Genomic DNA, 14514 nt, shown 5'->3' with positions numbered 1-14514 from the left:
CCAGGGTTTTTATTAGTTTTGGGTTTTACATTTAAGTCTTTAATCCATCTTGAGTTGACTTTTGTATATGGTATAAGGAAGGAATCCAGTTTCAATCTTGTGTATATGGCTAGCCAGTTATCCCAGCACCATTTATTGAATAGAGAATCCTTCCTTTCCTCATTGCTTGTTTTTGTCAGCTTTGTTGAGGATCAGATAGTTGTAGGTGTGTGGTCTTATTTCTAGGTTCTCTATTCTGTTTCATATGTCCGTTTTCATACCAGTACACCATGTTGGTGTTTTTTTTTTTGTTGTTGTTGTTGTTGTTTTCTTTTCTTTTCTTTTCTTTTTTGAGGCGGAGTCTCACTCTATCACCCCGGCTGGAGTGCAGTGGCTTGATCTCAGCTCACTGCAACCTCCACCTTCCGAGTTTAAGCAATTCTCCTGCTTCAGCCTCCCAAGTAGCTGGGACTACAGGCACATGCCACCATGCCCAGCTAATTTTTGTATTTTTGTAGAGACAGGATTTTGCCACGTTGGCCAGGGTGATCTCGAACTCCTGACCTCAGGTGATCTGCCCACCTCAGCCTCCCAAAGTGGTGGGATTACAGGCATGAACGGGGTTTTGCATTGTTGGCCAGGCTGATCTCAAACTCCTGACCTCAGGTGATCTGCCCGTCTCAGCCTCCCAGCGTGCTGGGATTACAGACATGAACCACCATGCCCAACCCACCATGCTGTTTTGGTTGCTATAGCCCTGTGGTATTGTAGAGATCTTTAACCTTCCTGGTTAGCTGGCATTCCTAGGGATTTTATTCTTTTTGTGGCAAGGTTATTTATTTTTCAAATGACTCATTCATTTCCTACTAGTGTGAATTCCTTCTTCTTCCACCTAGAGCACCTTTCTTTTAACTTAGGAATAGGTCCATCTACTGGGATGGTATCTTCTCATCCACATGCTCTTCCAGGTACAGTGGTCCCGCAGTATCTGTGGGGCCTTGGTTCCAGGACCTCCCCTGGATACCAAAATTCACAAATGCTCAAGTCTTGGATTAAAAATGACATGGTATTTACATATAACCTATGCATATTCTCCTGAATACTTTAAATCATCTCTAGATTACTCATAATACCTAATACAATATAAACGCTATGTAAATAGTTGTTATACTGTATTCTTTAGGGAACAATGACAAGAAAAAAGTCTGTACATATTCAGCATAGATGCAGTTTTTTTTCCAAATACTTTTGATCCATGGTTGGTTGAATCTATGGATGCAGAACCCACAGATACAGAGTGCTGACACTACTTGCTTTAGAACTGTTTTTCCTGTGGAGTGAGGTATTCGGCCCAGGAGGGAACTCTGTGTTTACAGGATTTATTTCTCTTGGAGGTTGGAAGTGTTGTGTCTTTCATCTGTGAAGAAATACATATCAGCTGCTGGGTCATTTTAATTGTTACAAAGAAACATTTCACCATTTTTGATATCATGTTTGATGTCATGACAATGATTGAAGTAAGCCTGTGCTAGATGTACTCAACTTCTGTCTCCCTGACAGCTAGTCTAGATTTTAGCTTCTCCATGCAGGGCTAGTGTGAGAATACATACGGTTTGGAAATATGAAACATTTTTCAACCTGATTAGGTTCCTTACGAATATGTTTTGCCTGTAATCCCAGCACGTGGGAGGCCATGGTGGGAGGATTAGGGGAGGCCAGGAGTTTGAGATCAGCCTGGACTACATAGTGAGACCCTGTTTCTACAAAAAATGTAAAACCTAGCCAGGTTTTGGTGGAGCATGCCTGTAGTTCTAACTACTCTGGAGGCTGAGGCAGGAGGATCCCTTAAATCCAGGAATTCAAGGCTGCAGTGAGCTATGGTCACACCACTGCACTCCAGCCTGGGTGACAGAGTGAGACCCTGTCTCAAAGAAAAAAAAAAAAACAATATATTTTGACTGACTCACAAATTGCATTGTGTCCTGTGCATAGTAATAACTTAGGCATTTAGGAATGACAAAGTAACTCCTTTAAGTATGTTACACAAGGAAGACCATAGGAATATAAATTGCTGGATAATTGTTTTTCAGATTAACAATGCTATAGAAATAGGACCAAAATGAGGTTGGAACTGCTTAAGCTGCTGATAATGTGTAGTGAACAGCAGTTCTTCCTTTTGACCATGTTATCAGCTAAGATTCATAGTTTATATTAGTAGCAATATTTTTGAGGCTTCCAAAAATCACTGTTGATTCTCAGAGTTCATTCTCCCACTTATACCTAATCTTCTTGCTTTTGTATGTGTTCATTCATTTGTAGAGTATAAATGGCATTCGCACAGAGGAGGTGGCTGTCGTGACAAAGGGGCCATCTACTAACCCTGACTCTGAATGGGAGGGTCCCAAGCATTCGGTAGTTCCTAGTAAAAGCCAGATGACCACCCCATCGGAGTCTCTGCAAAGCTTTGCCTTTGGCTCCCTCTCCATAAGCAGCAAGGAGACGGAAGAGAAGGAGGAGGGGGCAGCTGGCTATCTTGATATTAAGGAGATGCCAAGAGGTCCAACTGGGGAATGTATAGGAGTGGAGGAACAGGCCGGTGCCTTAAAGTTCTCAGTAACACCAGCTTCCTGTCAGCTGCAACCTGGTGAAAAAAAGGCAGAGAGTAGTGAAGAACATGTTACACCAGGAGAGCCACTTGGAAAACAAAATGGATCATTTCTTGACTTTCATGTGGGTAACCAGTTCCCCACCCTCATTCGAAGTTTCCAGGTAGTAACTTATTCAATGATGCAGGTCTAATGACTGTCTTTGGAAGAGGGCCAGAATCTGTCCTGTGTAGGAGATGGTGGTGGTGTGCTGAGGGTAGTGGCCTCCCTGCTGTTTTCAAAATCACAGAGTAAAATTAAAGTCTTTGATTGTGCCAAAGAAATTCATTCAGAGCAATTAACTCCATGGCTAGAAATGCTTTCTTCTCTGATAACTGAACAAAACTCCAGCTGTCGGTCTTTATGAAGCTGGTTAAGTGTGTTCATCTTTTCCTTGCTCAAGTATGGGCCATGGAAAGAGGTAAATTGTGGCAACTTCTTTGGCGAGGAGGCTTCAGTGTTCTGAGACCATGCTTAAAAAATTAAAATACTCTTAAAATACTCTTAATTAAAGGGGCAACTCATCTTCTTACGAGATTTCAGGCCCCAAATTATTTATGTACTGCAGCCACATTGTGCAGCCCACCACTCCCACTGACCCCACCCACAAGAGCTTCCAGGATCATAGGCACTGATTTCCTATGCTAAGGTGGTTGGCCACTTAACCTTATCACAATCAAATGGTAGTTTCAGGGTGATTTATACTCCTGGGGAAGGTGAGGAGATGGACAAGAAGGCCTTTGATGTTCCACTAATGTTCATTCTTCTGAAATTCTGGGATTAATCACCAGGTGGTGGTAGAACTGATTGTTTTTTTCTTTCCAGTTTTCCAAATACTGTCTCTTCTCAGTAACTCCAAAGTGAATCTCTGACATTGATTTGAAAGAAGTTAATGAAGTCGAGGGTAATGCATTCCATTGCCACTGCTGTTTCGTGTACCATTTGTACTTAGTGGAGGAAATGTGGCTGATTTTCTTAATTATAATGGTACAGACACAAGGACAAATCAAAGTGATTGCTATTTGGCAAATCGTTTTATATTCAAATTCTGAAGGTCAGTCTGAAGTGTTTTATATCACCAGTCATAACTGTCTGATCTTACAGCTTTCCAATAAGCTTATGAAAGTTATTACAGTAATGCCGCTTTTTAATATCCCTCATGATTTGACACCTTGTCAGGGTTACTTTGGAATACTGTCGAAGTCTTGGGCAGAGTAAACACCTTTGGAGATTGAGCTAGCCCTTTACTTAATTAAAGCTAACTCTTTGATCAGATCAGTGTCAGAAGATTACTTCTCCATTGCCTTCAGAAACACTCTAGTAACTCTTTCCTTACTGCTTCACAGCCTCCCCTGGTGAAGACACAAACTGTCACCATCTCAGATAATACCAATGCTGTGAAAAGTGAAATCCCAACCAAAGACGTCCCTATTGTCCACACTGAGACCAAGACCATCACTTACGAGGCTGCCCAGGTAGGACATGGTCTGATGCTTCAGAACCAAAGGCTGCAAACAAAATTAATAACCTTTCTTCACAGAGTTTCTGGTCATTTATCACCAAGAATACCAGGTTTTTCTGGGGCAGTTCTTTTTAGAAGAGATTACTGGTCTAAGAAGGTCCCAGTCTACTTTATCTAAAGCAAAATATTGAGCAGGACACACTGGTGTGTGCCTGTAGTCCCAGCTACTCAGGAGGCTGATGTGGGAGGATCTCCTGAGCCCAGGAAATTCCATCTGAATTTTTTTTTTAAAGCAAAATTGCCTTAGATCTGATTGCTTATATCCACCCAATTCATTTGCATAAGGCAGTCTAGTGTAATGGTTGAGAACATGGGATTTGGGTCCAAAAAAGCCTGAGTTCAAGTCCTGGCTCCTCCACCTACTAATCTGGACAAGTAATTGAATATCTCTGAGCCTTGATCTCCCCTGCCCATGATGTTAATAATATCTACCTCATGGTGTTATGAGGACCTAAGTATTTTTTTGTTTTTGTTTTTGTTTTTTTGAGACAGAGTCTCACTCACTCTGTTGCCCAGGCTAGAGTGCAGTGGCACAATAATCTCAGCTCACTGCAACCTCTCCCTCCTGGGTTCAAGTGATTCTCCTGCCTCAGCCTCTACAGTCATGTGCACATGGCTAATTTTTGTATTTTTCATAGAGTTGGGGCTCACCATGTTGGCCAGGCTGGTCTCAAACTCCTGATCTCAAGTGATCTGCGCGTCTCGGCCTCCCAAAGTGCTGGTATTATAGTTCTTTTTAGAAGAGATTATTGGTGGCCGGGCCCAGTGGCTCACGCCTGTAATCCCAGCACTTTGGGAGGCTGAGGCGGGCAGATCACGAGGTCAGGAGTTCAAGACCAGCCTGGCCAACATGGTGAAACCCTTTCTCTACTAAAAATACAAAAATTTGCTGGGCATAGTAGCAGGCATCTGTAATCCCAGCTACTCAGGAGGATGAGGCAGGAGAATCATTTAAACGTGGGAGGTTGCAGTGAGCTGAGATTGCTCCACTGCACTCCAGCCTGGGCAACACAGCAAGAGTCCATCTGAAAAAAAAAAAAAAAAAAAAAAAAAAAGAAGAGATTACTGATGAGCCACTACGCCTGGCTAAATTTTCTTTTTTGAGACAAGGTCTCACTCTTGCCCAGGCTGAAGTGCAGTGGCATGATCTCAGCTCGCTGCAGACTAGCTAGACCTCCCAGGCTCAAGCGATCCTCCCACCTCTGCCTCCCAAGTAACTGGAACTACAGGTGTGCACAACTGCACCTCACTAATTTTTTTTATAGTGACAGGATTTCACCACGTTGCCCTGGCTGATCTCAAATTCCTGGGCTCAAGGGATCCACCTGCCTTGGCCTCCCAAAATGCTGGGATTACAGGTGTGTGCCACTAAGCCCTGCTAAAATTTTTTTTACTTCCTACTTTCAGTAAAATGTCTCTTTCATTTTTGGTAGTTTGAATGGACTAGAGTTGATTTGTGTTGAATTGTTTTTCTTTTGTTACTCAACAGAAGCCAAAAGTAAGAAAAACAGTTCCCTCTATAAACTGAACAGTTATTTCATTCCTGCAACAAATACTTATTGAGCATTCACATATTAAGCCAAAGCAATGTACAAGGTGTACATAGCCCCTACCCCCTGGAGCTTACATTCTAGTTAGGAGAAACAGGCAATAAGGCACATAAACAATGTATAAGTAAATTTCAGACAGTGGTAAATGCTGCAAGGAAACTAAAATGGTGTAAAGAGTTAGACAATATGGGATTACATGAAAGATTGCTACTTTGGGACTAGGATAATCAGGGAATTCCTCTCTGAGGAGGTGATATTTTGGCTGAGGTCTGAATAATGGGAAAGAGATTACCCATGTGAAATTCTGGCAAGGTGCTTTCACATAAATCTTTTCACTTAATCCTCACCTCACCATGAACTGGATGATGTTTTCTCCATTTAGGAAACAGTGTGGCTTGGTAATTTAAAAGCATGTGCATTGCCGGGCACGGTGGCTCACGCCTGTAATCCCAGCATTTTGGGAGGCCGAGGCAGGCAGACCACCTGAGGTCACTAGTTCGAGACCAGCCTTACCAACATAGAGAAACCCCGTCTTTACTAAAATACAAAAAAATTAGCCAGGTATGGTGGCTAATTAGCCATGAACTGGTGAGGTGAGGCAGAGGCTCTCTTGAGCCCAGGAGTCTGAGGCTGCATGAGCTGTGATTGTGCCACCGCACTCCAGCCTGGGGGACAGAGTGAGGCCCTGTATCAGAAAAACAAAATGAAATAAGGTAGGGAGAGGTCTGGGGCCAGGAATATGACTAGAACATCTCTGGAGTAATGCTTGTAAAGAACTACAGTGTCTGAAGAAACAAGAAAAAAGAAATGTGTCAGTCGAGAGAGACAGAGAAATGAATGAATAGGTCTTGACAGTGAAGGGGACTAAAAAAGAAAGGAATAGGAAATTGCTTTAAAACTGTACACGCTATTAGCCAGAGGATATAGGAAATAATTACTCTACATGACAGAGAATCCCTTTAAGTTGTCACTAACATGGAGACAAGCTAAATGTCCGTCAGTGGAGAGCTGCTTAAATACATTATGGTACATCCAATTAAGGTAATTCTGTGTGGCCTTTAATTAAAGCTTCTTATGGGAACAAGCTACATGATAAATAGGTAAGTGAACAGGCATGGTGCACTATGGTGGTACTGTTTATGGCAGGCAGAAGGGATATATATTGCAGCTATGTGTGTTTAGGCTTGTATATCAATACAGTCTCTGTGAATGGGTACTAAAAAAACAAAACAAAAAACCAACAACCAAAACGTATAGTGGCCCCTGATGAAGGAGACTGAGACTGCAGGACTTGGCTCGGGAGTGGGAGGGAAACTGACTTTTCACTGTACAACATTTTGAAGTTTTAAAATTTTTATAGCATAGACATAGCCAAAAAAGTTTATTTTATTATTATTATTATTATTAAGAGACAGTCTTGCTCTGTAGCCCAGGCTGGAGTGCAGTGGCATGATCTCAGCTCACTGCAACCTCTGCCTCCTGGGTTCCAGTGATTCTTGTGCCTCAAACTCTCAAGCAGCTGGGATTATATGTGCGTGCCACCACACCTGTCTAATTTTTATATTTATATTTTTATTTTTATTTTTGTTTGAGACAGAGTTTCACTCTTGTCACCCAGGTTGGAGTGCAGTGGTGCCATCTCGGCTCACTGCAACCTCCACCTCCTGGGTTCCAGCGATTCTCATGCCTCAGCCTCCCAGGTAGCTGGGATTACAGGCACCCACCACCACACCCAGCTAATTTTTGTATTTTTAGTAGAGATGGGGTTTCACCATGTTGGTCACGCTGGTCTTGAATTCCTGACCTCGTGATCCACCCGCCTTGGCCTCCCAAAGTGCTGGGATGACAGGTGTGAGCCACCGCGCCCAGCCTAATTTTTATATTTTTAGTAGAGACAGGGTTTCACCTTGTGGGCCAGGTTGGTCTCAAACTTCTGGCCTCAAGTGATCAGCCCACCTCAGCCTCCCAAAGTGCAGGGATTACAGGCATGAGCCACCGCACCCTGCACCCCCAAAATTTAAATGGTTCAAAATAAATTGTTTTAAAAGTTAGAGCCACACTGCCCACAGAAGTCCATGTGGTGTGAATGTAGGTAGCTCCTACAAAAAAAGGAAACAGAAGCAGTCATTTTAAAATATCCTAACATATTAGAGAAATATAAAGGCAGCGTGATATGCTCGACAGAGCCCATGGACTTTGGAATTAGAGTGACTTGGGTCTTAATTCTGACATTTGCTAGTTTTGTAATCTTGGGCAAGTCACTTGTCTTTTTGAGCCTTAGTTTTCTCTTCTGAAAAATACTTTGATCAAGTTATTGAAATAAGCACAATGTTTGCCTGGTACTTATTAGCTATTCAAAATGGTAGCTATTATTATATTGCATTGTTAAACATTTGCTTTTATTTCATTTTAACCAGGCTTAAGACAGTCAGTCAAGATACAAATTGCTTTTTATTTTTTTATTTGTTTATTTATTTATTTATTTTTGAGATGGAGTCTCACTCTGTCACCCAGGCTGGAGTGCAGTGGCGTGATCTTGGCTCACTGCAACCTCCACCTCCCAGGTTCAAGCGATTCTCCAGCCTCAGCCTCCCAAGAAGCTGGGACTACAGGCATGCGTCCCCATGCCCAGCTAATTTTTGTATTTCTAGTATAGATGGGTTTTGCCATGTTGGTTAGGCTGGTTTCGAACTCCTGATCTCAGGTGATCTGCCCACCTTGGCCTCCCAAAGTGCTGGGATTACAGGCATGATCCACTGCTCCTGGCCCACGTTGCTTTTTGTTACTGATGCTAGACAGTGGGGTAGAGTGGGGAAGAGTGTTGACTTTCGAGTCAGAGTCAGATTTCCTGGCTTTGAACTTGCCCTGTCACTTACTAATGTGCAGTCAAATTACTAAATCGCCATGTGCCTCAGTTTCCTCATTTGTAAAATGTGGCTAATAGTTGTACCTCATAGGGTTGTTGTCAGGAATAAATGAATTAATGCACATAAAAGGTTTCCAAAGTGCCTGGCAGATAATAATTACTAGATACTCATTTGCAATTGTTATTATTTATTTACTATTTCTACTTTTGCTTTTATTATCTTGCTAGATAAGTAAGCCCGAGCACCATTTTTTTATTCATTCACAGTCTCCATGCTTTGGAAAACATGGTCAGAGGGGATGGTTTTTATGTGTAATTTTTTAATGTGTGTATATGGGTGTGTTTGAGGTAAAATTTACATACAGTGAAATGCACAGACAGGTCTCAAGTTATCAGCCCACCTCGGCCTCCCAAAGTGCAGGGATTACAGGCTACACTGTTGCCCAGGTTGGAGTACAGTGGCATAACCACAGTTCACTGCAGGCTCGACCTTTTGGGCTCAAGTGATCCTCCCACCTCAGCCTCCTAAGTAGCTAGGACTCCAGCGGCACACCACTACATGTGACTAACTTTTTAATTTTTTTTTTTTTACACTCTGTCACCTAGCCTGGACTGCAATGGCGTGATCTCAGCTCACTGCAACCTCTGCCTCCCAGGTTCAAGCGATTCTCCTGTCCAGCCTTCTGAATAGCTGGAATTACAGGCGCACGCCACCATGCCTGGCTAATTTTTGTATTTATTTTTTCAGTAGAAACAGGGTTTCACCATGTTGGTCAGGCTGGTCTCGAACTCCTAACCTCATGATCTTCCCGCCTTTGCCTCCCAAAGTGCTGGGATTACAGGCGTGAGCCACTGCACCCAGCCTAATTATTTAATTTTTTGTACAGACGGGACTCACTTTGTTACTCAGGCTGATCTTGATCTCCTGGGCTCAAGCAATCCTCCCTCCTCGGCCTTCCAAAGTGCTGGTATTACAGCCGTGATCCACCATGCCTAGCAATTTGATTGGTTTTGACAAATGTCTATACGTGTGTAACCAAGACACATTTAGGATACAGAACATTACTCCTGAAACTGCCTTCATAGCCTTTTCCATTTGATTTTTACCCTTTAGGCAGCCAGTGCTCTGCTTTCTATCAGTACAGCTTAGTTTTGCCTGATTTGGACTTCGTGTAAGTAGAAGTATACAGTAGTACACTTTTGTGTCTGGCTTCTTTCTTTCTTTTTTTTTTTTTTTGAGACGGAGCCTCAGCTCACTGAAAGCTCCGCCTCCCAGGTTTACACCATTCTCCTGCCTCAGCCTCCCAAGTAGCTGGGACTACAGGTGCCTGCCACCACGCCCGGCTAGTTTTTTTGTATTTTTTTAGTAGAGACGGGATTTCACCATGTTAGCCAGGATGGTCTCGATCTCCTGACCTCGTGATCCGCCCGTCTCGGCCTCCCAAAGTGCTGGGATTACAGGCTTGAGCCACCACACCTGGCCTCTTTCTTTTCTTTCTTTTCTTTGCCTCCCTCCCTCCCTCCCTCCCTCCCTCCCTCCCTTCCTCCCTTCCTCCCTCCCTTCCTCCCTTCCTTCCTCCCTCCCTCCCTCCCTCCCTCCCTCCTTCCTTCCTTCTTTCCTCTCTCTCTCTCTTTCTCTCTTTCTTTCTTTTCTTTTCTTTCATTGGAGTCTTACTCTGTCGCCCAGGCTGCTGGAGCGCAGTGGTACCATCTCAGCTCACTGTAACCTCCACCTCCCGGATTCTAGTGATTCTCCTGCCTCAGCCTCCTGAGTAGCTGGGATTACAGGCGCCCACCACTTCACCTGGCTAATTTTTGTATTTTTAGTAGAGACAGGGTTTCACCATGTTGGCCAGGCTGGTCTTGAACTCCTGACCTCAGGTGATCCACCCACCTCGACCTCCCGTAGTGCTGGTATTACAGGCATGAGCCACTGATCCCAACAGTGTCTGCCTTCTTTCTGAATATAATGTTTTTTAGATTCATCCATGTTATGTGAATCAGTAGTTCCCTCATTTTTATTGCTGAATAGTATTACATTGCATGAATATACCACAATTTGTTTATCTATTCATTCGTTGATGGACAATTGGATGAATTTCAGTTTGGGAAAATATTAATAAAGCTGCTATGAATGTTCATGCACAAATCTTTTTTTTTTTCTTTTTTTTTGAGACAGAGTATCACTCTGTTGCCGAGGTTGGAGTGCAGTGGCATGCTGTCAGCCCACTGCAACCTCCACCTCCCCGTTCAAGCGATCCTCCTGCCTCAGCCTCCAGAGTAACTGGGACTACAGGCATGCATCACCACGCCCGGCTAATTTTTGGGTATTTTGTGGTAGAGACAGGGTTTCACCATGTCGGCCAGGCCGGTCTAGAACTCCTGACCTCAGGTAATCCACCTGCCTACACTTCCCACAATGATGGGATTTCAGGCATGAGCCACCGTGCCCGGCCACAAATCTTTTTGTGGGTGTTTCATTTATCTTGAGTAAACATCTAAGAGTCAAATTGCTGGGTCATAAAATGACCATTATGGGGAAACATTGGTAAGAGGATCAAGGAAAAGAGGCCCTGTATGGAACAGAGTAAGTAGGAAAACATAACAGTGTCTCCTGTATCTTTAGCATTCTTCAGAGACAGAAGAGAGACTAGAGGGAGCGGGCAGGAGGTAGATAAAGATAGAGTCACAGGTTTGTAGAGGAGGAATTCTTCAAAAAGCTTTAGCCCTTCTGGCATGCAAATTCATGTTATAACAAGTTATAAGCTAATTTTATTTGTATAATTTCTTTGTTTACAAGTGCTACGGTGTAGGCAGAACACATATTCCCGTATTGTTTTTATTTTTTATTTTATTTATTTATTTATTTATTTTTGAGATGGAGTTTTGCTCTTGTTGCCCAGGCTGGAGTGCAGTGGCGCAATCTCGACTCACTGCAACCTCTGCCTTCTGGTTTCAAGCGATTTTCCTGCCTCAGTCTTCCAAGCAGCTGGGATTTTTTTTTTTTTTTTTTTTGAGATGGAGTCTCCCTCTGTCACCCAGACGGAGTGCAGTGGCACGATCTCAACTCTCTGCAGCCTCCGCCTCCTGGGTTCAAGAGAGTCTCCTGCCTCAGCCTCCTGAGTGGCTGGGACGACAGGCCTGTGCCACCATGCCTGGCTAATTTTTGTATTTTTAGTAGAGACAGGGTTTCACCATATTGGTCAGCTGGTCTTGAACTCCTGACCTCGTGATCCGCCTGCCTTGGCCTCCCAGAGTGCTGGGATTACAGTTGTGAGCCACTGTGCCCAGGCCCCAGTATTGCTTTTATAAATGAGAAAACTAGATCAGGCTCAATGGCTCACGCCTGTAATCCCAGCACTTTGGGAGGCTGAGGCAGGTGGATCACCTGAGGTCAGGAGGTTGAGACCAGCCTTGCCAACATGGTGAAACCCCGTTTCTACTAAAAATACAAAATTAGCCAGGTGTGGTAGAGTGTGCCTGTAATCCCAGCTGCTTGGAAGGCTGAGGCAGGAGAATCACTTGAACCTGGGAGGTGGAGGTTGCAGTGAGCCGAGATCCCATTATTGTACTCTAGCCTGGGGAGAAGGCAAAACTCTCTCTCAACAAAAAATAAAATAAATAAAAATTTAAAAATCAAATAAATGAGAAACCCAAAGCTCAGAGAAGTCAGAATGACTTGCCCAAGGTCCCACAGCTGGTTACTGTCTGGGTGAGGACCCAAACCCCAGACTCCACACAGGAAGTTTCTTGCCCTGAGTCCTAGTTCAAACACCCATTAGAGTTTTGGACAAATTCTTAACCTCTCTGGAGCTCTGTTTTCTTAACTGTACAGTGTATATAATAATGGTTCCTCCCTCAGATACTGAGAGGCATAACTGAGATAACAGTTGAATTATATGCTTGGCACATAGTAGGAGTATGATAAATATTAGTTGAGTCTGAATCTAAAGTAGATGACTGGTTTTGGCTGAAAAAAATATTAGTTAGTGGTTGGGCGTGGTGGCTCAAAGAGCTATAATCCCAGCTCTTTGGGAGGTGGAGGTCGGGGGTTCACGAAGTCAGGAGTCCAAGACCAGCCTGGCCAATATGGTGAAACTCTGTCTCTGCTAAAAATACAAAAATTAGCTAGGCGTCGTGGCAGGCGCCTGTAATTCCACCTTCTTGGGAGGCTGAGGCAGGAAAATTGCTTGAACCTGGGAAGCAGAGGTTGCAGTGAGCCAAGATCACACTATTGCACTCCAGCCTGGGCAACAGAAGTGAAACTCCGTCTCAAAAAAAAAAAAAAAAAAGAAAAAAGTACAAAAATTAGCCAGGCATGGTGGCGTGTGCCTATATTCCCACTCAGGAGGCTGAGGCAGGAGAATCGCTTAAACCCAGGAGGTGGAGGTTTCAGTGAGTTGAGATTGCACCACTGCTCTCCGCCTGGGCAACAGAGCTAGACTCTGTCTCAAAAAAAAAAAAAAGATAATGTTTGAAAGGCATTTGTGAACTATAAAATGCTATACGTGCACTTATTGTCACTCTTGTTGTTGAACCTGTGGCTATGTTCCTGCCTCCTATTTCTTTTTTTGTTGTTGTTGTTGTTTTGTTTTTTGTTTTTGAGACAGAGTTTTGCTCTTGTTGCTCAGGCTGGAGTACAATGTCACAATCTCGGCTCTCCACAATCTGTGCCTCCTGGGTTCAAGCTATTCTCCTGCCTTGGCCTCCGAGTAGCTGGGACTACAGACATGTACCACCACACCCGGCTAATTTTGTATTTTTAGTAGAGATGGGGTTTCTCCATGTTGGTCAGTCTGGTCTCGAACTCCTCACCTCAGGTGATCCGCCCTCCTCGGTCTCCCAAAGTGCTGGGATTATAGGCGTGAGCCACCCCTCCCGGCCCCTGCCGGCCCCTGCCTCCTATTTCTAATCCATTCCTGTCACTGACTCAATGCTAAGGAAACTATACCCATCCAACTTTTTTTAGAAGGAACTTTGTGCCCAGGGAATTTATTTTATTTTATTTTATTTATTTTTAGACAGAGTCTCACTCTGTTGCCCAGGCCGGAAGTGCAGTGGCGCGATCTTGGCTCACTGCAACCTCCGCCTCCCAGGTTCAAGTGATTCTTCTGCCTCAGCCTCCTGAGTAGCTGGGATTACAGGCAAGCGCCACCAAGCCCAGCTAATTTTGTTTTTTTGGTAGACACAGGGTTTCACTGTGTTGGCCAGGCTGGTCTCAAACCCCTGACCTCAGGTGATCCGCCCGCCTCCTCCTCCCGAAGTGCTAGGATTACAGGCATGAGCCACCGAGCATGGCCCAATTTATTTTATTTATTAAGAGGTTACGGGTGTGGTAGCTCACACCTATAATCCCAGTATTTTGGGAGGCCGAGGTGGGTGGATCACCTGAGGTCAGGAGTTCGAGACCAGCCTGACCAACATAGAGAAACCCCGTCTCTACTAAAAATACAAAATTAGCCTGGTGTGGTGGTGCATGCCTGCAATCCCAGCTACTCAGGAGGCTGAGGCAGGAGAATCGCTTAAAACCGGGAGGCAGAGGTTGCAGTGAGCTGAGATCACGCCACTGCATTCCAGCCTGGGCGACAAGAGCGAAACTCCGTCTCAAAAAAAAAAGAGGTCACTCTAAGGGAATGAGATTTTTGCATCAGAATGTGCAGCTGAAGAGCAAAGCTGCAGCCTGCAACATTTGCTCAGTCTTCCTGAGAGGCATGATGATGAGCCATGCTTTCTTCTGCAGACTGATGACAACAGTGGAGACTTGGACCCAGGAGTCTTGCTGACAGCTCAAACTATCACATCTGAGACCACAAGCAGCACCACCACAACTCAAATTACCAAGGTAACAGACCAGCTAGAACCTCCTTATGGAACCCAAGGGCAGGCTGAGCTTGCTGCCACCTCTCTGCAAGAAGGACCCTAGTCCATAAGCAAATATTTTCAGCTCCATCC

At 44.2% G+C, this 14514-nt stretch overlaps 1 protein-coding gene across 50 annotated transcripts in view; it reads left to right on the top strand.

Moving 5' to 3' along the window:
• EPB41 (erythrocyte membrane protein band 4.1) overlaps positions 1 to 14514 on the top strand; it is a 232990-nt gene that overhangs the window by 207628 nt on the left and 10848 nt on the right. For 18 of the 50 annotated variants that reach the window (XM_074014591.1, XM_074014571.1, XM_074014565.1 and 15 more), the window contains 2 exons: positions 3971 to 4099; positions 14303 to 14404. In XM_074014591.1, the coding sequence (XP_073870692.1) occupies positions 3971 to 4099; positions 14303 to 14404 (231 nt within the window). Of the gene's footprint in view, positions 1 to 2298; positions 2749 to 3970; positions 4100 to 14302; positions 14405 to 14514 lie in introns of all 50 variants that reach the window. The other 32 variants (XM_074014542.1, XM_074014538.1, XM_074014537.1 and 29 more) reach the window with 5 other exon arrangements.

The sequence above is a fragment of the Macaca fascicularis genome, chromosome 1, assembly GCF_037993035.2.
Source record: "Macaca fascicularis isolate 582-1 chromosome 1, T2T-MFA8v1.1".
Lineage (NCBI taxonomy): Eukaryota > Metazoa > Chordata > Mammalia > Primates > Cercopithecidae > Macaca > Macaca fascicularis.
The sequence above is the reverse complement of the archived record's forward strand: the minus strand, read 5'-3'. Positions and strand labels throughout refer to the sequence as shown.